Here is a 25,585-nt window from a genome sequence, read left to right on the forward strand (position 1 = left end):
GGCTGTGTCTCATGGTCCACATGTGAATTCAGGAAAACGCTGATGCAAAGAAAAAGTCCCAGTAGAAATTAAGACCAGCTGTGAACATATGAAGTCATCCCAAAATACTCAAAATACCTCAACAGGTTCTCCTACAATGTCAAAGCCATTACTACCCCCAAAGGCAAGAGTCGAGCACACATTTATAATAATAAGCATAGAATCTTAGTTGGAAACTTCTAGTTCCTTTATCAAGTTTGTCAAACATCTATAAATTCCATCACCATGCCATCCTCAAAGAAAAGTTATACAATTTAACATGAAAATTTGGCTATGCCAAAAGTAATTTTCCAAATCCTCAAAAATCTTGTAAAATTAAAGTCCCTACACAGTACTACTAAAAGAGGGAACACATATTTATTAAACAGAACAAAAATGGGTTACCGTTTTGAGGGTCAGAACTGAATATTTTCTTTAACAATAATACTTATATTATGCATAAGAACATTTTATTGAAATATAAAACAAACATTTTTCTCCCCTTATTTTCAGCAATCTTTTCTGATACCCATAGGAAGAAGGAGATGAAAAACAAAGAAAGGCCTGCTAGTCTGTAACTAAAGAGCCAGAAAGAAAAATTTACCTATTAGCTATCATTTCACTCAAGGGATGGTGAAATGCAAAAACAAACATGTCGATGTACTCATTAGTAGTCAAGTGAGGAGGTAAACGCCTCTCTCAAACTATGGTATCTGAGTTTGAATAGTGAATAGCCAAGGAAGCTCTCTAAAATGTCAAATCTGGAAAAGATACCACCTAGAAATAAGTGACAGTAATTCACAGTGATACTAAAAATAAGAATCAAGTTGCAACATCTGTACTTAGTGACACCAATGCACTTTACCCAGTCTACGTGGATCTTCTTTATCATGTATCTTTTGCATAAATTGTGGAATATTTTTTGAGAAAAAAAAAAACAAAAGAGTCTAGCTCACCTAGGCCGTTTGTTCTTGTAGCACCTGGGTTGGGGGAGATCCAAGTATGTGTGAAGATAAGTAAAAACCTATGGCTAGCACTTTTGCTGCCTGTCTTTCTGACTGCAGAAGCTTTGAGCACATTTATCAGAAGCCATACAATGCAAACCCTTTTGATATGAGGTCTCTGGGTGTAGCTTTCAAGATCATTCTTTGTTCCATTCTTCCCGTATTGTCAAACGGCACCCAATAGGTGGTCTAGAGTGTGAATTTCAAACATGTGCTATTAATACGCCCAAAACTGTTGCTGCAAAGGTGAAAAAAAAAAAAAAAAAAACATTAATTGAATCCTGGCCTGTTCTTACTCATAATGTCACAAATACATTTTCTATGTCCTCAAGCAATAGGAAATAATTTGTAAAACCATGAACTCCTTGGGTGAATACACTACAGGTTTTAAAATAGGTATTATTCATAGTTACTAAAAGTAATTATACATTGTTGTAACAATTCTCCGAAAAAACTACATACAGTGAGGGTAGGTCACAATTAAAAAAATAATATTGCAATCTTTTTTTTTTTTTCATTTACTCTGGTTTTCCCGCTGGTATACTAATGACCATTAGTAACAGTATTATATCTGTAGATACTTCATATTTTAAAATTTCTTTCTAATGCTCTTTCAAACATTCTTCTCATAAATGTTTTTTGGGAAAGTCACTATTATTCCCACTTTATAGATGTCCCTACCTCAATGACTGTGTCAAAGATTCATTAGATCACCCACATTAAGTACGTAGGGTATCTGGCACATTACCTATTGAGTGCTCAAAACATGGTAACTATTATTAATATGCAAAAGTATCAATAATTATATTAAGGCTATCAGAGTCCATTCTAAGCAGGCCAGTCAAGTTCAGGTCTTCCTCTAGAATTGGACAATTCTTCCCAAAAATGAAGATACCACTGATCCATGCTGGAATGCTTTTCCCTTCCTCACTCCCAACTCCTAATCCATGCTGATCCATCCGCCTGGAATGCTTTTCCCTTCCTCACTCCCAACTCCTAACCTCTCCACTGGGCTAACTCTTACTCTTTGGATCTCAGCTCACACAGTACTTCCTCCAGGGGTAAGCAGTCCCAATCCTTGCCCACACCCGTATTACCCTATAGACACGAGGGTCTCCTCCTATGCGCGCCAATGCGCTTCATGACTGTCTGCTTCTATGCCCGCTTCCCTGTGAGACTCAGGCCTCATGAGGGCAGGGATTGTGGTCTATCTTTAGATACTACATTTCCGGTGGTTAGCACAATGCTAGAACACAGTGGGTGCTCAATAAGTATCTGTGCTATGAGGACACCTGGGATCTGAAATCGGCCTGGTTGGTGTCACAAGAACAGGCTGTCATAGGGTGTGTGACTGGTGCCGGCCTAAGAGAGAAATCAGCAGCGAGCCACAGTGCCAGTGGAGGGTGCGGCTGGTGGAATGGGAGGTGGCACCCTAGAAAGCGGGGTTGGGCGGGGGTAGCGAGGAGGGGCTCTAGAGGAGATTAGGTTCCGCCTGGTCACTTCCAGTCATAGCAGCGGAGCCACGTCCAGATTCACCAGCTCTGGATATGGAGAGAGCAGTGGGGCGGCACGGGGAACCAGAGCCTGGGCTGACTCCCCCGGTGCCAGGCGATGAGGTTTCTAACCAGAGCATGAACAACAAAACGCAGGCCAGGGGCTCCTGCTGGCTGGGATGAAAGAGCCCAGCCTGACCCACAGACCCCAGAAGACTTACCAGACAGTTGGGGTGTGCTGTGCACGCCTGGCCCAACACAGAATTGCAGTGCTGAGGAAGAAACTTCGAGACTTTGGGCACAGCTGTTGGAAAATGTACCGAAATGTTCTGATTTGTTACGGCAGCGGCATCATAGGAAGGGACGACTTTAGAATAGTATCTGACACCACAGAAGGAATTAAGAGAGTGAGCTGTGCTGGGGATTCGGGTTTTACACACGGCGCCAGTAGTGTTCTCTGACGCAGAGCGCGACTGACCTTTAATAAAAATAAAGCAAGTATCCATCAGTAGATGCAAATCAGTAACCCTGAACTACTATATTTGAAATACATTGTCCTCTATTTCATTTCCTCATGGTACAAACTTAAAACTACTGCTATACTCAAATGCTGATGTAAAAACAAAGTGAACTTTCTGGCAGTGGCATTTGGAGCGATACACACACTATAAATCAGTGTCCACATGTCACTAAGAGACAGATTTTGGAGAAGCATCATACCTCTATGCCATTGTGTGTGCATGCACCTGTCTCGCCATCATAAAAACTGTGATCATCCCTATGAAGCATGGGAGAATGCTGGAAAGAAGAACTCCATCCAGCCACAAATAAAGTTTGGTCACTGATTTTCTATGAGTGAAGTGGGTTATATTGTTATATAGCTATATTCTGTGCAGTAACTAGAAGGCAGAAAAATTTTTTTAATATATAACGAATGTTAACAATGTAATCTCAATATCGGGAATACCTTGTTCTGTTTTTAAATTTTCTGGCCGCGCTGTGTGGCTTGAGGGATCTCCCTGACCAGGGCTCAAGCTCATGCCCCCTGCAGTGGAAGCACCGAGTCCAAACCACTGGACGGCCAGCGACTTCCCTGAACACCTATTTATTTTCTTCTGGATACTGATAGGAATAAAGGCAAAGGAACATAGCTTTATGTCTACTTTAAATACAAATGTATCTGGAATATTTGTGAAAAATCATTTCGGCAAAAGTGTAGAGACTTGTGAAAAAGGACAAGTAAAGGCAGCCTAAGGAAGTCTAATGTTGACCAACATCAGCACTTCTGGGTTACAGGTCAGATTTAGCACAGAAACCAGGGGACTTCAGGTGGCCATTTAACTTCTCCAGCCTTCAATTTACCGGCCTAGGTGGTGAAAGTGAAATCTGAAAGACTTAACTGATTTCAACTGTTCCAGTCCTCTTTCAAAAACCATTTGGCAGCACGCATGACCAGCTGTGCATGTGCTCACGTTCCCTAACTCACTCGTCACTCACTTCCAAGTATCCAGGCCAAGGAAAAGTCCAAAATACAGAAAAATCTACAGGGAAATATTTACTATCATATTATGCATAAAATCACTCTCCCCACAAAACTGCAAACACTAAATGTAGCAACAGGAGGCCAACTAAGAAAACTATTCTATAAATCGCTTGATAAACTACTAAAACCATTACAATGGTGCTGAGGGCTGCATAATACAAAATTCAAGTGTGCAGGACACACGTTAAGTAAAAAAGCCAGAGACAAAATTGGAGATCCAATATGATTACGACTGTAGTGTTACCACAGAAAATATATATAGAAAAAGACTTGAAGGGAATACATTTAAAAATGAATAGTTATTATCTTAGCTGGGTTTTAGTAAAGGACTAATACTGCTTTTCAAATGGAAAAATGTATATAAATAAAATTGAAGTAGGGGTTTTGACTCAGTGACCTTCAAGGTCTTGTCCAGTCTGAACCTGACATAAGCCTATGGTCCTAGTGGATTTGTTTCTTCCCAAGAACAGTCATTTTACGTGATGCAAAACCAAGAGATCCTGCGACACAGAAAGGCCTGAACTCACTACCGTCACAAGAGTGTTTCAGAGTTTCTGCAGGATATGAATAGTGAAAATGCAGAAGTACTGTGTGTATAAGAAGTAACACTGACAGGCATACACCTGTGGCCTGACCCCTATCTGATTTAATCTGGGCTGATTGAATCATTCTTTGTGACATTCAACCATAGCTACTTTAAGTAGATTAACCATGGCTCATGGCTACTTTTTTTTCTATTCTCCTTCCCTCTCCTCTAAGTCAGGAAAAAAGTCTAAATTGACGAATAAATACCCTGAGGTTGATTACATGAACACGGAGGGCAATGTCCTATTTGGAGACCCTTTCTCTTTTGACTTTAGACACCATCCCCCGTAACCTCGTTTGTTCCCGTTGTTTCCACAATGTCCCCATAATGTGCATGGTACCTCGACGACAGCACTTAAAATAACACACGAATCATATTTTACTTTATGACCCTGTCTGCTGCTCATTTGCGAGCTCCCTAAGAACAAGAACTGCACCATGTCTGTCCTCGTGTCCCCATCTTTGAGGCAGAAACATTTAAGCTGACAACTAAGCCATGACTGGGGGTGAGCCAGGCAGAGCGTGGGAAGGGGCATTCCCAGCACAGGGAGGTGCTGACATGAGGCAGTGGAATCCCCTCGAGGAAACCAGTAGAAAGGTGACCTCAGACTCAGGCAGGGGGAGGAGATGGTAGGGCCTCTGGTCATCAGCACCTAACACGCAGGTTACGTGCTCCCTAACCTACTGGCTTCTCAGTGAAGAATAACCTTTGGGAATATGTACTAGAAGTCACGAGCTGGCAGCTGTGTGCTTTTACTGTGGCTCTGCTTTTTTTCCATCTTCTTATTTGTACAAGCACATGGGCATGCCTAGACTTTATAATACAAATAACGAAAATGCCTCCCAGTAGGTAAACATTGAATATTCACAATGGAATATTCATATAATGAATGTTTCTTGATCACCTACTGTGAGCTGGTCATTGTTCTAGGTACTAGAGATACAGCAATGAACAAAAGAGGCAAAAAAAAAAAAAAAAAAAAAAAATCCCTGTCCTTGTGGAGTTGATATTCTAGTGGCAGAAGACAGGCAATAAAAAAATAGGCAAGAAAAGAATATTAGAAGGAGAACAGTGCTGTGAAGACAAATACAGCAGAGGGAGTGGATAAGGAGTCCCACGTATTACGTGATGCTGGGAAGGAGTGTGCGGTTTTAATTGGGTGGTTGAGAAAGACTCACTGAGAAGGTGACAACTGAGCAAAGACACAAAGGAGGTAAATCAATTAATACGGTAAATGCTCAGTACAGGCAGACCTTGTTTTATTGCACTTCCAGACACTCTGTTTTTTTACAAATTGAAGGTGTGTGGCAACCCTACCTCAAGTGAGTCTATTGGTGCCGTTTTTCCAACAGCATTTGCTCCCTTTATGTCTCTGTGTCACATGTTGCTAATTCCCACAATATCTTAAACCTTTTCATTACTAGCATATTTGTTACAGTGATCTGTGATCACTGATTTTTTTTTTTTGATTTCAGGTTGTAAGGGAATCGCTTTATTATTTCGGTTGTTTCAGGATTTTCAAAGGTATGCTTCAACCTTCCTAGGTGTGATGTGAATCCATGTTCCTTACTAAAAATATGTTTAATATTTTTATACAGGCATATCTCACTTTACTGTGCTTTGCTTTATTGTACTTCCATTGTGTTTTGAAGAGTTGTTTTTTTTTTTTAAAAACAAATTGAAGGTTTGTGGCAACCTTGCATTGTCAGATGATGTTAGAATTTTTTTTTTAATCTTTATTGGAGTATAATTGCTTTACAATGGTGTGTTAGTCTCTGCTTTATAACAAAGTGAATCAGCCACACATATACACATGTTCCCATATCTCTTCCCTCTTGCGTCTCCCTCCTTCCCACCCTCCCCGTCCCACCACTCCAGGCGGTCACAAAGCACCAGCTGGTGATCAGTGATCTTTGATGTTACAACTACCACTTGCTGGAGGCTCAGACGATGGCTAGCATTTTAAAGCAATGACATATTTTTAAATTAAGGCATGTACAGTAATATTTGAGACATATGTATTACATACTTAATAGACTACGATAGTGTGTAAACATAACTTTTATATGCACTGAGAAACCAAAACACGTGTGACCCTATTGCGATATTCGCTTTATTGCAGTGGTCTGGAACAGGACTCACGGTATTTCTGAGGTCTGCCTGCACACTGTTAGCACTGAATTAATATGAATACTTCCCTCCCTTTAGATTCTATTCAGTAATACACATAGTCATCAGTGTGCTCATCATCTATCATTAAGATGAGATTTCTGGTAATGAGAGTCAATTTTCAGCCCACTTTCTGGGGTAACATTATTTAAATGCCAATGGCCAGCCGTGTCTTTCAAGCAGACAGCACCGAAGGACTCAGGGTGTAATCTTCCAGCTACGCTCCATCCCCTGGTTACGGCAGTGCCTGCACAGAAGGCCCAGGGTGAGCAGGACACACACGTGCGCCCATGCACACTACGGCCGCACAGGGCGGTGGGCGGAGCTCACCTCTCACAGCTTCATCCAAGGGAGCCTCGGAGGCAGGAACAGAGTACACGTTCAAGCGCTTATTAGCCAGGAATCTGATCCCTCTCACAGGTGAATAAGTGCTTGTCAACACACTGTTTTCTCTTAAAAAAACAAAACATTCTTTAGGCATTTCTCAAGGAAGATGATATGAACATTGCTGAGTTGAACTGCTCTTCTTACATTCAATTTCTAAAAAGCACAGACAGAGCCTATGCTCTGGATTAAATATAAGAACAAACTGTAGAAGAGGACTCGATGGTTCTTTAGGATACGGAGGAATGGTTTACTTCTCCTTTAGAGTTTTTCTTGGTGTACACATTCTAATCAATTTAAACAAGGAAGCGTTCATCTGGCACGTCACCTGTTATACTAGAAATGTCTTTAAGGACTCCCACCTGAAAATGGGGCTGGACTGCCCTGGTGACAGAGGAATGCTAGAATCTATCGCATCCTGACTGCACTGTCAATCACCACAGGCACTACTCGTAAAGCCCCATTTTAAGAAGCAACAAAAGAAGAAAGAGTCAAATGATAAAAGCATCGTGGGCCTGAGAATATTACATATTTTATCACTGTAATTAAATGATACACATCAGCAATGGGAAAAGTTTACTGATTCTTTTTTTTTAATAGACCTTTATTGGAGCATAATCGCTTCACAATACCGTGTTAGTTTCTGTTGCACAACAAAGCGAATCAGCCATGTGCAAACACATGTCCCCATATCCCCTCCCTCTTGAGCCTCCCTCCCACCCTCCCTATCCCACCCCTCTAGGTCATCACAAAGCACCGAGCTGATCTCCCTGTGCTATGCGGCTGCTTCCCACCAGCCAACTATTTTACATTCGGTAGTGCATATAAGTTGATGCTACTCTCACTTAGCCCCAGCTTCACCCTCCCAGCCCACGTCATCAAGTCCATTCTCTATGTCTACCTCTTTATTCCTGCCCTGCAGCTAGGTTCATCAGTACCATTTAGTTCTCATTACGGGTGGGTTCAGTGCCTGTCTCATTTCTAGCATTAGTACCAGAGGAAAATAACAAGGCGACCTCAGATTCACAAGATTCAGATGATCATACCTTGGTGCCATAATCGTGCCTGGGGTGGAGAGCTGGATGGGCATTCGTTGTTTCTTACAAAACCTCCTATTGATCTGAAGTACTTCTGTAATCTAAGAAATGAAGAGAGAAAGAGATTGAGATCTACTTAGGTAGCTATAGCTATAGATTTTTTTCATACACACACACACACACACACACACACACATTTCTAACTATAAAAAATAAAAGAAATAAAACTGTAGCATTAAAGCACTGTCTGCGAGAATAAAATTCAAGGGCTTGAGAGTTGACTACCTGGCCCAAGATGGCTGGAGGGATTTTCTCCCGGACATACTTCATGTAGTCAACTGTTGCCTCGAGAATCGAAGCTGCATCATTCTTTCTCTCCTTCACATACGGCAACAGGGTACGCAGCTGCTCACAGCAATACTTGATTCGCTCTCTGAGCAGACAAATGTAATAAATAAGGAATAATTAGCCTGTTTTCTTCCTTGTGCACAAGGACGACCAATCCCTCCTCTGAGTTTGTTTATAAAGGAACCGGCCCCTGCATTTCTAGTCTCCGTTTTAGAGGAGGGCCATGTCCCCACAAGCCAGCAGTCTCCACAGCCCCTGGAATCACAGCTTTCTGGGGCACGGCTCACACTGCTGCCAAGTACAGTGTCTGTGCTGATGGCAGCCCAGCTCACTCTTCCCCGTGAGTGTGCAGGATGCCCAGACACTGAGGACACCAGAGAACACCCCTGCTGCCTATGGAAACCTACAGGCACGCATCCCTCAGAGGAGAGGATCACACACCATACACATAAATCCTTTTGTGATTCACACTAGAAGCCTGGAAGGCAAAGAAAGAGTCCTCAGGATATTCATGTCACTCTGACCTGGACCACATTTCCAACAATACGCAATTAGCAACTTAGAATACATGGGCTTCACCTGTGTTCTGAGCCAAAGGAAAATCAGAAGCCTGCTTCCTTTACATGAGGTAGGTAGATGGACAGAACAAATAAACCAATATGCAAATCAGAACGTCATCCAGGCTCGTATCAGAAAGAAACTAACCTAAGTCTTTCACAGTTCTGAAGGGAAATACATAGGAAATGTAACTCTAAATTGATCTCAGGCTTTGTGACCTTCAGTTATCCATGTGTTCAGTTAATAAGCATTCTTAAGCACGTTTTGCGCTGAATACTGCCTTGACATGTACGGGATCAAAGGGTGGCTCTGCCCATTACTAGCTGGGACCTCTGGCAACTTACTAAACCTCTCTGAACCTTAGAATGACAAAAATAAATGGATTTTTAAAAATCCACTTTGTCACATAGCCAGTGAATAACTCAAATATTCCAGATCAGTGGGTGGTATTTTAATTGGGCTTTGAGGAGCTCTGGGGGTTCTGTGGAGATGTCTCAGGCATCAGTCTGTAAAAGGGATGGAAAAGTCAACAATTTGACATGTGTATGATGGGCTCTGAAACTTCATATACCCTTCCACATGGTACTTTCACTTACAAGGATCTCAAACACAGAACAAACTTCCTGTAAAATGACATCCATTAGTCTATCAGTAAAACAGGAAAAACAATTTAAACACACAAAATGAGTGGATGCTTAAGTAAGCTCAGTAGAATATATTATCTGGCAGTGGAAATATGTTATAAAGCTTACTGGGGGGGCTCCCCTGGTGGCGCAGTGGTTGGGAGTCTGCCTGCCGATGCAGGGGACACGGGTTCGTGCCCCGGTCGGGGAAGATCCCATATGCCGCGGAGCGGCTGGGCCCGTGAGCCATTGCCGCTGAGCCTGCGCGTCCGGAGCCTGTGCTCCACAGCGGAGACACCACAACAGTGAGAGGCCCGCGTACAGAAAAAAAAAGCTTACTGGGGAAAAAATAGTATATTTCTATAGGAGACAAGTATAAGATACAGGACAGCATGTAACATATGATCATAGCCATTAAGGAAAAAATAAGGCAAAAAAAAAGACAAAGCAAAAGCGTCAAGTAATCATTATTTCTGGATAGCTGGGCTATAGAAAATATTATTTCTTCCTTTAATTTTCTACGTTTTCCAAATATCTTTGTGGGGCATATATCACTTTTATAATGAAAGATCATATTAAACATTTTTCCAACATTCATTAGGAAAATGTTCAAACATACAGGAAGATCGACAGAATTAAGATTTCTTAATTCTTAAAAGTTGAAAGAATTAAGAATTTGTACAGGGAACACTTATATACCCACTACCTAGAGTCTATGGTGAACACTTACTGTCTATGCTTTGTCATATATGAATCATCCCACTGGCCATACACATCAACCTATTTCATTGCACTGAAGCATTTCAAAGTAAGTTGTAGACTTCAGTACACTAAACCCCTAAACGTATAGCTACAGTTCGAATTATTTTATTTTCGGGTAAAAGTTACATAAAATAAAATGCACCAATCTTAAGGGTACTATTCTATGAGTTTTGACAAACGTACAAAACTATGTGACACAAACTACCTAATCAACATTCTCATAACCCCAGAAAGTTCCTTATGTTCCTTCTTGGTCAGTCTCATCCCCCATAAGAGGCAACCACATTTCTGATATTTTTCTATCTCACATTACTCTTGTCTCTCCTTAAACTACGTAGAAATCAAATCTCACAGCACGCGTCCTTTTATGTAAGGTTTCTTTCACCTGCATAATGTTTTTGAGATTTATCCATGGGGCTGCTTTGTTCCTTTTTATTGAGGAACAGTATTCCGTAGTATAAATACGCCACAGCTTATTTATCCATTCTTTTATCGATCAGCACTTTTGGCTGTTTCTTATTTTTATCATTATGAATAAAACTGCAAGATCTTCTGTACATCTTTTTGTGAACGTATGTTTTTATTTCTCTTAGGTAAATGTCTAGGAATTGAATTGAAGGGTTATTTTACAAATTTAGAAGAAACTAGCAGAACTTTCCCCCAAACAGTACCAATTTACCCTCCCACCATCCATGTATGAGAATTCCTGTTGTTCCACATCTTGGATAGCATTTAATACTGTCAGTTTTAATTTTTAAATATTGGCCTTTCAGAGGTATGTGTGGTAGTATCTCATGCTTTAATTTGCATTTCCATGACAACAAAGTACCTTAAGCATTTTTTCTGCTGCTTATTGGGCTTGTGTATTACCTTCCTTTGTGAAGTGTCTGTCTGAATACTTTACCTCCATTTTAATTGGACTGTAGGTCTATTATTGAACTTTAAGAGTTCTTTGTATATCCTAATATCAGTATTTTGTCAATATATTTGTTTTGCAAATATTTTCTCCCAGTCTGTAGTTTGCCTATTTATTTTCTTAGTAGTGTCTTATGAAAGAAAAAGCTGTAAATTTTGATGAGCCTAATTCATCTACTCTTTCTGTTATAGTTATTGCTTTCTGTGTCATAAGGAACAGCCGCCTACCCTCAGCTAGCAAAAACATTCTCCTATGCTTTTTTCTAGAACTATAGTGTTCAGTACAGTAGCCATAAGCCACATGAGTCTATTTAAATATGAATTAATTAAAAATTAAACAAAAATTTGAATTCATTTCCTAAGTCACAATACCCACATTTCAAATAATAATATGACTAGCAGCTACCTTACTGGACGCAGATATAGGCCATTTCTAACACTGCAGAAAGTTCTACTGAACAGTCCTATTCTAGAAGCGTTATAGTTTTAGCTTTATATGATAGCCCTCTCTATACTTCATGTTGAATTAATTTTTATATGGTATGAGGAAGGGGTCAAGTTTCATTGTTTTTTTCATATGGATATCCTGTTGTTCCAGCACCATTTATAGAAATGACTTTTGTTTCCCAAGTTGTTTGTCCTGGTGATTTGTTGAAAATCAAGTGACCATAATGTGTGGGCTATTGTGTTTCATTATCTACTGGTCAACCTTCATGTTAGTAAAATGCTGATTAATGTAGCTGTATGCTAAGTCCTGAAGTCAGATCGCTTAAGTGCTCCAACTTTGTTGTACTTTTTCAGGATTACTTTATTCTAAGTCCTTTCATATTCACAGTCCTTTCCACACAGTTTTTGAATTAGACTGTCAATTTTTACCCAAAAAAGTCTATTTGAATTATTTAGATTTAAATAAAGTTACATTTCAATTTAGCGAGAGCTGACATCTTTTTTCTTTGTTTTCAGTAAATTTATTTATTTTTTGGCTGCATTGGGCCTTTTCTGCACACAGGCTTCCTCTAGTTGCGGCGAGCGGGGGCTACTCTTTGTTGCCATGCACGTGCTTCCCATTGTGGTGGCTTCTCTCGTTGTGGAGCATGGGCTCTGGGCGTGCGGGCTCAGTAGTTGTGGCTCGCGGGCTCTACAGCACAGGCTCAGCAGTTGTGGCACACGGGCTTAGTTGCTCCAAGGCATGCAGGATCTCCCCGGACCGGGGATCAAACCTGTCCCATGCATTGGCAGGCAGATTCTTAACCACTGCGCCACCAGGGAATTCCCAAGAACTGACATCTTAACAATATAAATCTTTTAATTCATAATTATGTATAATGCATGATTTAGTTTTTCTTTAGTTTATCACTGCAATATTTTGAGTGACCACTGTACAGATATTATGTCTTTTATGTATTTTTGTTCCTAAGTATTCTAAGGCTTTTTAACCCTATTTTCAATATAATTATTTCATTTTCCAATTGTTCCCTGCTAATATAGAAAAATACAATTGATTTTTGTACACTGACCTTATATCCTATGACCTTGCTATATTCATCTTTTGGTTCTAGTAGTTATTTTGTAGGATCTTAGGACTTTATACATAAACAATCATGCCATCTATAAATGAGAGAGTTTTGTTTCTTTCTTTCTAAGAATAGGCAACCTTACTTTGTTCCAGATCTTTTTAAGGAACAAATGGTCAAAATCTCATCGTTAAGTACAATGTTAGCTATAGGTTTTTCATAGATGCCCTTTAACAGATTCAGGAAATTCTCTTCCATATCTATTTTGCTGGAAGCTTGGTTTTTTGTCTTTTAATCTTATGTTGTCAAATAAGTTTTCAGAATCTGTTAATCTATTGTTTTCTCCTTCATTGTGTTTAATGTGGTGAATTATATCGATTGATTTTTGAATGTTACATCAGCCTTGCTTTTCTAGGATAAACCCAGTGTGGTCACGATACATTATATCTTTATCTATTACTTCATTCAATTTGTTAAAATTATGTCAAGTATTTTTATGTCTCTGTTCATGAGAGATACTGGTCTGTAATTTTCTTTTTTTATAATATCTTTATCAGGTTTAGGGTTATGTTGGCATCAGGAAATGGGTTAGGAACTGTTCTCCCTCCATTTTCTGTAAAATCTAAGACTGGTTATTACCTCTTCTTTAGATTTTTAACAGAATTCATCAGTAAAACCATCTGAGTTTGGCGTTTTCTCTTTGGTACTTTTTTTGTTTTCTAATAAGTTCAATTTCTTTAATATAGAGGGCTATTCAGATCTTCTGCTTCATCTAGTATCAGTTTTGGTAAATTGTGTTTTTCAAAAATTTGTCCATTTCACCTAAGTTGTTGAACTTATTGGCATAAAATTATTTAAAATATACCCTTTTATATGTTTATTGGATATGTAGAGGTAATTCCTCTTTCATTCATGATATTGGTAAAATGTTTTGTCTCTCTCCTCACCTGCCCGCCTCCCTCCCCTTTCTGTTTACTTTGGATTTACTTCATTTTACTTTTTCTAGCCCCTTAAAATGGACCCTTAGGTCACTGATTTTTAGATCTTTTGCCTTTTCTAATATAAGCATTTAAAGCCCTAGTGTTGGGACTTCCCTGGCAATCCAGTGGTTAATACTTCGACTTCCAAAGCAGGGGGTGCGGGTTTAATCCCTGCTCGGGGAACTAAGACCCCACATGCCTTGCAGCCAAAAAACCAAACATAGGACAGAAGCAATATTGTAACAAAATCAATAAAGACTTTAAAAAAATAAAGGCATAATGTTTGCCGTAAGCTTTGCTTTAACTGAAACTCACAAATTTTGAAATATTCTATTATCATAATCATTCAATTTGCAATATTTTCCGATTTTTCTTGTGATTATTTTCTTTTACCCATGGATTATTTAGGAGTGTGTTCTTAAATTTCCAGATATTTGAGGTTTTTCTTCATATCAAATTCTTATTGGCTTCTAATTTAACTTAATTGTAGTCAAGGAAGATACACCTTGTGAATTCAACTTTTCTAAATGTACTGAAATGTACTATACCCCCCAGCATGGTTTATCTAAGTGAATGTACCATACGCCTTTGAAAAGAATGGGTATTCCGCTGCTGTGCTGGGTATGCTGTTTTACATACATCTACCAGATCAAGCTGGTCAACAGGGCTCACACCTTCTATATCTGACTGATTTTTGGTGTCCAGCTGTTGTATCAATTGCTGAGAGAGGGATGTGAAACCTCCAACAATGCTTGTCAATATGTCCCTTTAATTTTGTGAATTTTTGCTTCAAATACATAAACACTTGCTACTTGTGATTATTACATCATTCTGATAAGGTGAACATTTAAAATATCGAAAGTATGCATTTATCTGACAGACCTGGAATGATTATGTCTGCTGCTAAGGTTTTCACTACAGGTGCAAAAGCAAAGTGTTCTTGTACTTTCTGTCTGATTGTGGCAGTCAAGATGAATGAAAGAGTACAGGAGAAAAACATGGTAATACAGAGAAAAACATAGAGAATTTTTGCAACTCATAAATAACTTTGTAAACAGTGAAGAGCCTGTTTTACTCCCCCCCCCCAAAAAAAAACACCTAAAATTTGAGTTAAAACAACCAACAGTTACAGATATTTTAATCTGATATTGTCATCTAATTTTAGACTAAAAGAAGACACAGTTTGTTAATCCCAAACTCCTAAGTTATCTCTCCCCCTCTCCACTATCCCCTTTGGTAACCATAAGTTTGTTTTCTAAGCCTGTGAGTCTATTTCTGATTTGTAAATAAGTTCATTTGTATCATTATTTTAGAGTCCACGTATAAGTAATATCGTATCTGTCTTTAGCTGATTTACTTCACTTAATATGATAATCTCTAGGACCATCCATGTTGCTGCAAATGGCATTATTTCACTTTTTATAGCTGAGTAATATTCCACCATACACACACACACACACACACACCCCACACCTTCTTTATCCATTCACCTGTTGATGGACATTTAGGTTGCTTGCATGTCTTGGCTATTGTATATAGTGCTGCTATGAACACTGGGGTGCATGTATATTTTCAAAGTAGAGTTTTCTCCAGATATATGCCCAGGAATGGGATTGCTGGAACCTCCACACTGTTCTCCATAGTGGCTGCACCAACTTACATTCCCACCAACAGTGTAAGAGGGTTTCTTTTCTCTCCACGCCCTCTCCAGCATTTATTGTTTGTAAACTTTTTAATGATGGCCACTCTGACTGGTGTGAGGTGATACCTCATTGTAGTTTTTGATCTGTATTTCTCTAATGATTAGGGATGTTGAGCATCTTTTCATGTGCCCGCTGGCCATCTGTTACGTCTTCTTTGGAGAAATGTCTATTTAGATCTTCTGTCCATTTTTTGATTGGGTTGTTTGTTTTTTTGATATTAAGCTGTATGAGCTGTTTGTATATTTTGGAAACTAACCCCTTGTCGGTAGCATCATTTGCAAATATTTTCTCTCAGTCCATAGGTGGTCTATTCATTTTGTGTATGGTTTCCTTTGCTGTGCAAAAGCTTTTAAGTTTAATTAGGTCCCATTTGTTTATTTCTGTTTTTATTTCCATTACTCTAGGAGACGGATCCCAAACAACGAATGCTGTGATTTATGCCAAAGAGTGTTCTGCCTATGTTCTCCTCTAGGAGTTTTGTAGTATCCAGTCTTACATTTAGGCCTTTAAACCATTTTGAGTTTATTTTTGTATATGGTGTTAGAGAACCTGTGTGAAGGATGTTAATGTTGGCTCAAAAAAGTAGGATACCCAGCTCAGGGGCCCCATAGGGTCCTGCTGTTTTCTTTTTCCTTTGTGTATGGAAGCAGCAATGGGCAACAACAGGCAAAAACGTGTTTTGTTTTTTTTGTCATCCAGCACAGAAGCCAGCTTGGGTATGACCCAGTCCAAGTAAGTCAGGGAAAGAACCAGCTAAAAGAGATTCTAAGAGGCTGAATGGCATTTAAAGCCAAAGGTCTTGGTCCAAACTACGTCCTTGGTCTCTCCTCTGTACAAATGTGTCTCAGGCAATCAAGAACTCACAGAGAGAGGTCTCTTGGCCACATATGACTTAAGACCCTCTGAGAACTTCCTATTCTACCTTCCTTAAATTTCTAAGACTTGAAAAGTCTTTCCAGCCCTGGAAAAGTCTTCACTTGTGAGAAACTACAGCAAAACTTACTTTCACTTCAAGTGAGTGACATCCTGAAAATGATTAAACCACCACCATTTTGGACTCACAGATACACAAACAAAATGAAGGTATCGCACTGCAAAGTATACACCTTACCAAGATAAAGACATATTTATATATTTAAAACATGCGTAATGAAAGGGATTTCATCAAGAATATTAGAATTAGCCAATTTTTATTAATCTGTTCTAATAAAAAACAACAGAGATGGTAGAGTTGTTTAAAAAAGAAATTCCCAAATTCAAGTATTCAAAACCATCAGCTGGGATCATTATTTCCTCAACATTAGCAAATATCATGTTACCTATGCTGCTTAAAAACAAAAAAGAGCAAAACAAAGCAAAAAAGACAAAACCATAAGTAAAGCAGCTGATTGGGAGGAGGAGGAGAAAAAGGAAGAGAAATAGACTGGAAGCATCTATTTTAAGATTCACAGGCACAATCAGAAGGGTTAAGAAGAGGAAATGGCATAAAGTAATTAGGGACGGATTGTTACTTTCTGGTATCTCCCAAGCAAACCTTTAAGTGGAGGGGTCAGTTCCTGGTTACAGCTTTTCTTTCTGGGAAACAAAGATTTCTAGCCCTTTAAATAATGCAACAGGGGCGGACACCCCCCAAAGCATCTTTGTAGTCCTCTACACTAGTGGTTCTCAGATTTTAGTTTTCATCAACCACTAAAATTAAAAAAGAAAAACAACACAGAACTTTGGGGGACCAATAAAGGATTGCCAACATTCGATTCAGACATGAAAAATAATGAAAGCAAGGTACCATCTCCCAATAACATTTTGTTGTAAACCATTTACTAATATCACCATGATTTCAACATCAAATAAAGTATGGAAAACACAATCTTAGAATATGTTATATAAAATAAAGCTTTAAAAATACTCATTGCACTGTATTTTTCTCATTTCACTGCAGATTAGTGAACTCTATAGGATAGCCTGGCCAGCAGGCCCTAAAGTCTCCTCTTGGCTAAAGCAGCAGACATATGAGTGAAGGCCTTTTGGACCAGACTAGCCCATCTACCAGCCCATCTCATCAAGCCCAAAACCACACCATTTTCCCACTAATCTTCAGCAGACGATGGAGCACATTCGGCAGAGATGATCAACTTCCTCCTCCTTTCTGGCCCCATCAAAAGACTCATCTTTTCCCTCTTGCGTCATATATGTATAAGTGTGGCTGACTCACTTTGTTATACAGCAGAAACTAACACACCATTGTAAAGCAATTATACTCCAATAAAGATGTTAAAAAAAAAAAGAAGAACGTCCAGTCCAGGCACCAGCTGGGAGAACACAAACACTCCAGAAGGGGATGGCTGGGGAAGGCAGAGAACACAGGGCACGAAACAAACAAACAAACAAACAAACAAAAAGACTCATCTTTATCCACACTTAGCTTTAACTCCTTCTCTCCATTTTCAGTGGAAGAGGTGTTCTTCCACCTGGTTCTAGATTCCAAAGCCTTCTGCCTCTTCAGGGATGTAAATCCATTGCCAGTGCCCCTCACTGCCTGAAGGGAACTGAAGTTCTTTGACATTCCTCCCATTGAGAGGTGGGGTCTATATACCCTTCCCTTAGGCCTGGGTAGGCTCTGTGACTGCTCTGACCGAGAGCACATGGTAGAAGTGGCACTGGGCCAGTTTCTGGCCCCACGCCACGTGAGAGCGCAGCTTCCTCTTCCTGCCCCCTGGAACACCCTCTCCAGGAGCCCTGGGCTGCCACGCAAGAAGTCTGACAACCCTGAGACGAGCAGGCTGCGGAGCCCCGGCTGCGTTCAGCCTTCCAGCCATCCCTGCAAAGGCCCCAGACCCTCCTGACTGGACCATCCTCCAGCTGAAGGCTGTCAAGGAACCCCAGTTAATGTCACACAGGCAGAAGAATTGCCTAGCTGAGTCCTGCTCAAACTGCTAACCCATAAAACCACATCTCAAGCCAATGAACTTCAGTTTCATTTTTTAAGCAGCCACAGATAACCAAAACATGAATATCTTTAAGACCTTTGTCTCTCTTGCAGCTGTCTTCTTTTGGAAGATAAATACGAACATACTCAAGTCTGGCCCGGCCTTATCAAAATTTCTCATTTTCCCCTAAATTCCCTTTTACAGACCACACAGCTTCCTCTTCTCCTTCCTTTCATCTGCATTCTCACCTTTCATTCTCCATCTTTCTGCAACGGCACTTCTTCCCTAACCATGCCAAGGGAATTATTTTTGCCAAGGTCAGTGACATTTAGGTTTTGCTAAACACAGTCAACTGTCAGCTCTCCCCTTACTTAATCTCTGTGCCACGCGATACTGCTCAACACACTCCTTTAGGAAACCCTCTCCTCCCCTGTTCTCCTCAGTTCCACTCCCTCCTGGTCTTCTTCTTATCTTCCTAGAAACTCTTTTTCCCCTGATCTCTTCTCAGCTGCCTGGGCCTTAAATATTGAGGCTTTCCCCAAGGGCCTCTTCCCCACTTGTCTCTTCCCTACATGCTTTTCAAAGTCATTATATCCATCCTGCATCCACCGCTTCAAATAGATGCTGTATCCTGATAGCTCTCAAATCCCTGTTTCTAGCCTGGATCTTCTCTAGAACCTAAGGGCCAATTCCTTACTGGGAAGCTCCATATAAACACAGCAAGAGCAAAACTCACCTCCCACTCCCAGCCTGCATTCCACGGTACTTCCCAGTCAGTCGATGGCTCCACCATCAACTTGGAAGTTACACCTGACTTCTCCTTCAGCCACATTCACGCTGATTCTACCTATTTCATATACTTAGAACTGGCTTACTTCTCACTATCCCATTTCTAACACCATAGTTCAGGATTTCATCACTTCTTATTACAGACTCCCCTGGCCTCCAGATTCAATTCACTCCCTAACATCCCGCTCAAGCGTTCATTCTAAGGTACAGATCTTATCATATCACACCTTTGCTAAAATCCTTTAGTGCAGGATGAACAGGTCAGGATGAATTCAAATTCCTTAACAGGACATACCCAGTCCTTACCTACTACCTCTCATCTCTTGCCCCTTCCCACTCGCACCCTTATGGCCAACTCTATGAAAACACCTGCAGTTCCACAAACTCACTGTACTTTCTTACACTGCTGGCCTCTGTACCTGCTACTCCTGCCATCTGAAACATCCTTCACTGATTTCTAAACCAAACTAAACCAATTTTTGTTTAAAGCTCAAGAAGCTATCGTCTTCTCAAGAAAGCCTTCCTGCCTCCTCATTCTGTCTTAGGTAACTTTCCTAGTGTCCTACTGTGTGTTCTTTTCTATCATGATATTTATTAAAACATAATTTCCTATTTAAGAGCCTATTTAGGAGTCTGTCTAAGCGCTAGACTAAGACCTCCTTGAAGGCAACAATTTATTTTTTACCTCAGTTCTCGAATCATATTCTGGCATATTAGACACTTACAGCTACTTGCTGAATGACTAAATGAATGAATGAGTGAGTAGCACGTATTGCAGGGACCAGTTCCAGATCTTCCCCAGCTGCCAGATTTACTAGTTTCGTACCGACTTTTGACAATATTATAAAGTTACGAAATTCATGGAAGCAATTTTTTCCTACAAAGGAACAATGCTAAAAAGGGGGCTGTAACAAAATTCACCTTCTCAGCTTTTCCTTGCTTGAGTGAAGAAGAGAAATCTTTTTGTTTTTCTCGAAATTTGACAACGGATCCTTTAATTCAAACCCAATGTCATTTCTTAGAGATTCAGAGCTAGAAACAAGAGAAAATCATACCATATAAAGAGGAAAATTGTCAGGCAATAGTAAACAATAAGCACCAATACACTAATCAAAGAATGCTTCTCTAAGTCCCTAGCTTTATACAAAGGTGCAGTAAATATCAAACCATTTTACCCTATGTATTTGGTACAGAATAGTTTACTTCAAAATTTCAGAAGAGTTTATTGTCAAGGTCATCATAAATTCAATGACTGATCAAGATTCTAAAATATACTGATAGGGCTTCCCTGGTGGCGCAGTGGTTGAGAGTCTGCCTGCCGATGCAGGGGACCCGGGTTCGTGCCCCGGTCCGGGAAGATCCCACATGCCCCGGAGCGGCTGGGCCCGTGAGCCACGGCCGCCGAGCCTGCGCGTCCGGAGCCTGTGCTCCGCAATGGGAGAGGCCACAACAGTGAGAGGCCTGCGTACCGCAAAAATAAATAAATAAAAAATAAAATAAAATATACTGATAAAGAATAAGATACAAGCAGGACTAAAATATTCTAACCTCACTGAGTATGAGTATTCCAAATTACATGACTGTATCTAAAGGTACATTACAGGAAAAGCACGAAGGATTAGAGGGCCAAGATACACTACTGCAGCTTGATCAGCAACCGGCAGGTTACCTCCATGTAAAAAATTTGTCATTTAATCGACATTTTCTGGCTCGACCATTTTTCTAGAACTGCTCCAGGCATTTTCATTGATTTGATTAAAAAAAAAATTTCCCTAAAAAACTTACAAACTAATATTATCTCCTTTATCACAAGGGATATAACTTGATTTGAAAATTGACTTTTATTTAGAGTAGTAGGATTCTGAGGAAGAGCAAAGATACAAGATGAGTAGGGCTCAAAAATAAGTTGTAAGTAATACAAGAAAATCACAAGGCCTTCCAAAACCCTTCCCAACCCCACATCCCAGAAAAAGTTTAATACGGTAAATTTCTTTGAGGTTGAAATGCTAAATAAGATAAAGAAAGCTGTTGCTATCTCTGTACTACTTAAGTAAGTGCATCTTTGGTTTAACCATGCTTATTGGTTGCCAAGTCTCTTCCCTGTTCAAAATAGTTGACGGTCACATTCTACAAATTCTGGAAGTGACTAACTCAAAATTCTCACCATCATCATCCATGTTCTCAACACTTGTGTCCATTCTTTATAGCCCTATGCTCTATTTAAAATCTCCTTGGAAATCAGCTTCAAGTGAAACAAAGAAATTCACTAAAATAGAATTTTTATAAGCATACAGTGTTAGAATTGAAAGGGTTTGAATGACCCCCGGTTCAATGCAGGTTTAAATGCTAGTTCTAGTATCTCAAAGAGACAGAGACAAAGAGACCATCTTTAAGGGTTATTTTCAGTAATTGGTGGGGTAGGTTCACGAGTTCAGAAAAGACATTAGGGAGAAGCTTATTGGCAGACGGATAACAGCTTAGGATTCCATTGTTTTAAAAGTCTGAAACATCACTGCTTTTATTTAACCCAGTCTCTACTTTAACATGCCCAGTGATGGGTAACTTACTACCTTACGATTCAACCTGCTCCCCTGTGGTCATGAAGTGCTTCCTTGTATTTACCTGGATACTCCTGTCATGTGTCCCCACAGTGCCAGCTCAGGATTCTGAAATATAGTACAGGTCGCATCCCTCTTCCACAAAATAGCTACTTTCTTTTGCATCACCCCCAGCACTTGAGCTGCTGTTGCACAATCAGTAAGTCCTCCAGAAATGTTTTTTAATGAAATATACACAGTAAAAATTGCTACTACGAAAAAGTGAAAAAAACTAACCGAGCAAATAGATCAGTAGAAAAATATCTCAGGTGTTCACTGCAGGACTTCTGCAGGGGCAGTTCAGGTTCTTCAGGCTTCACAGAAATTTCATTCTTAACTGCAAGTTTTAAAAGAGGAACCATTTCAATTATTAAATCACTGGTGGGGATGATGTTAATCACACATATAAACCCTAATCAAAAATAGCTGTCATGTTTCACTCAATACATTTTACAAAGCAGCATTTTTTAAATAAAAAGCAATTTTTATAGATTTCAATCTGTGAAGCACGGAACTATCCAGGTGAGAAAGCAAAATTAAAACACTACATACAAGTTACTCCACAGCATCCTCTTTCAACCAGATTCTACTAACTTTGTGATAGGTGTGCTTACAAATGCATTCAACTGAGTTTGCTTATTATTTACAGGTAAATGTCAGAGACAGAAAATGCGTATGAGTCTTCAGTAAGTAGCTGCATTGTCAAGGCATCTGATGGTTGTGTTGTTTTTTGGTGTGGGGTTTTTTCGGGTTTTTTTGCTTTTTGTTGTTGCTGTTGTTTTTGTTTGTTTGTTTTGCAGCTGCTCATCCTAAGAGCAGAGCTGAGATGACTGGATGAGACATGGTTAGGACCAATAAGAAGGGTGCTAGACAGGTGGTGAGGAGCAGCTGCTCTATTTCCACTGAGAACCAAAATGAGAAGAGGCTGCAAAAGAACTCTGGTACCAGACAGTTACACATTTCATTTCCAGGAAGAACTCTGACACCTGCAGGGGATGGGAGGCCAATGGGATGTTACAAAACAGACTCACTCATCTTGCCTACATACTGAAGAAGGACATTAAAAAAAAAAGGAGGGGTGCACTGATCTTGTATCTTCTGGAGTATGAGCTTATCCATGATAATCCTGAAAGTGTCTTTCAGGTCCATTTTAAGAAAAATACCTCAATTTTACAAGATTTCCTACTAGTAACCTGGGTCTAGAAAAATCATAAGTAGTCATTGACAAACAATGATTCCAGTAGAATTTAATTTAAGAAATTGGAGTCTGTCCTTTTACAAGACAAATTAAAGCAATTTAATTATCTTAAGTGTTTAGATGCTGGCAATACACATAATACAATACAGGTGAAGAGTTTAGAAATGTGAGGTCTCATTGAAGCACTGACACTAATTATCTGTGTCTAAAAATCTAAAATAGAAAGGATAACCACTCTGTTAACTTAAAGAAGTGAAATAATTTATATGCAAGTGTTTTGCAAAGCACAAAGACTCAAGGTTAATGGCTCTGGCTTTTAGACAATCATACAGCACAAAGCATGAATAATTCCATTCAAATGACTAAGAAGTTAGGCTACCAAAAAAAAAAAACCACCCCAAAACCAAAAAAGACCTGTGCTTAACCACAACACTGCATTTGTCCCTTGTGCACATTTTAAACCTTTGAGGACAAGCTTTTTCTTCACAGGTATAGAACGCATGTTTCCCTTTATTTTATTCACACTTGTTTTCTTCATACTATGTTTAACAAGGATTACATGTTCATTCCTTATGGTATATAGCATACAGTTAATCCTTAACAAATAAAAGGCGTAAGTGGAAAACCAACATAAAAATGTATAAATACAATTTTTGTAGAATCTTAGTTAGAATTTTTCTAACCCTTGGAAACCTGCTTTTCACTCACCAGTATTTGAGAAATATGTTTTCCAGTATTTTATCACAACACTCATTTTTTCCATTGTCAGTGGTTCAGTTAAAGTAATATCAGCTCCGTGACCTGAAAGACAACCTAAGAATCTTTGTATTAAATATTGACCTCATGATTTCTACTTGGGGAAAAAGCAGATAATATATCCAACAGGCACATACCTTTAAAGTTCTCAGGGACTATAAAAACAAAGAGCAAATGTGTATTTTTTTTCTTGCCAGATCTGAAAGGGAAAAAAAAAGTTTAAAATGAAGCAAAATCATCGTTCAAAAAATTGGGATTCAAACATTTAGCTCATTAGGAACGAACTACACTACAGTGACTTTCTTTATTTCATCAGAATTTAAAATGGTGGCATTAATATGGAAGTTTAGTGACAGTACCATCTCAAATCAGTGAGGGAAAAGATGGACTTTTTTTTTTTTTTTTTTTTTACCGTTCATAAAAGAAGAGATTGTGTTTTTATTTCTTGCAGTTGCACGAAGAGGCTTCTGAAGTGTGTGGCTGGGGTGGACAGTACAATTACAGATTATTTGAAAAATACGAGGGAGGGGAACATTCTCCCGAAACTGACGCTTGCTCTGTTTGAAGCTTTATTTATAATAGATGCTTTAGATTCTCTATTTCCTTTTAATGGGTAAGATAATCCAAAATTTGAGTCTTCAGTCAAACATACCCCTGGCTTCTCTGAGCAGGAGTGCAGTCTGTTAATAAGAACAGTTTTTTTATGGTTCATTTCTATGGCAACCACAAATGCCTGGCTCTCCACAACTGGGGAAGGGGTAAGTGAGAGAATAAGTGACTTTTTAAAAATAAACTTTAATTTTAGAATAATTTTGTATCTACAGGAAAAATATGAACATAGTAGAGTTCCCATGTATCCCAAACACAATTTCCCATACTGCTAACATCTTACATTAGTTTGGAATACTTCCAAATATTCCAAGTTAATGAGCCAATATTGATACATTATTATTAAGTTCATTCTTTATTCTGATTTCCTTAGTTTTTCTTAATGTACTTTATTTTTCTATGCCAGGATCCAATCCAGGATCCTACATTACATTCAGTCATTATATCTCCCTGAGGCTACTCTACATTGTGACACTTTTGCTGACTTTGTTTCTGATGATCTTGACAGTTTTGAGAATACTGCTCAGGTATTAGGTAGAATGTAAGACGGACCACTTTTGTTCTTGGCTTTAAATGATCCAAAATCTTATCCAGATTCTTGATCTAACCACCAGTTTCAAGAAATTTAAGGAAAAGAGGAATTTTTTTTTTAAATGCTATGGGGATGAAATCAGAATGTGTTAAGTTTTCTAAAACAAATGACCAGGACTTCCCTGGTGGCACAGTGGTTAAGAATCCACCTGCCAATGAAGGGGACATGGGTTCGAGCGCTGGTCTGGGAAGATCCCACATGCCACGGCACAACCAAGCCCGTGCGCCACAACTACTGAGCCTGTGCTCTAGAGCCCGCGAGCCACAACTACTGAGCCCATGTGCCACAACTACTGAAGCCCTCACGCCTAGAGCCCGTGCTCTGCAGCATGAGAAGCCACTGCGATGAGAAGCCCACGCACTGCAACGAAGAGTAGCCCCCGCTCGCCGCAACTAGAGGAAGCCCGTGTGCGGCAACAAAGACCCAATACAGACATAAATAAATAAATAAAGTTATTTAAAATATATATATAACTCAGAA

General features: G+C 39.5%; 1 protein-coding gene across 1 annotated transcript in view; it reads right to left on the reverse strand.

The window, feature by feature from the left end:
* Positions 1–1,239: 1,239 nt before the first annotated feature.
* The window catches only part of SOHLH2 (spermatogenesis and oogenesis specific basic helix-loop-helix 2), a 39,124-nt gene continuing 14,778 nt past the window's right edge, over positions 1,240–25,585 (reverse strand). Inside the window, exons 3-11 of the mRNA XM_065896109.1 lie at positions 24,042–24,103; positions 23,857–23,961; positions 22,188–22,287; positions 20,275–20,385; positions 8,520–8,667; positions 8,244–8,335; positions 7,144–7,265; positions 2,737–2,993; positions 1,240–1,260 (exon numbers count right to left, since the gene is read on the reverse strand). Of these exons, the coding sequence (XP_065752181.1) occupies positions 1,240–1,260; positions 2,737–2,993; positions 7,144–7,265; positions 8,244–8,335; positions 8,520–8,667; positions 20,275–20,385; positions 22,188–22,287; positions 23,857–23,961; positions 24,042–24,103 (1,018 nt within the window). The remainder of the gene's footprint in view (positions 1,261–2,736; positions 2,994–7,143; positions 7,266–8,243; positions 8,336–8,519; positions 8,668–20,274; positions 20,386–22,187; positions 22,288–23,856; positions 23,962–24,041; positions 24,104–25,585) is intronic.

The sequence above is a fragment of the Phocoena phocoena genome, chromosome 18 (genome assembly GCF_963924675.1).
Source record: "Phocoena phocoena chromosome 18, mPhoPho1.1, whole genome shotgun sequence".
Classification (NCBI taxonomy): Eukaryota; Metazoa; Chordata; class Mammalia; order Artiodactyla; family Phocoenidae; genus Phocoena; species Phocoena phocoena.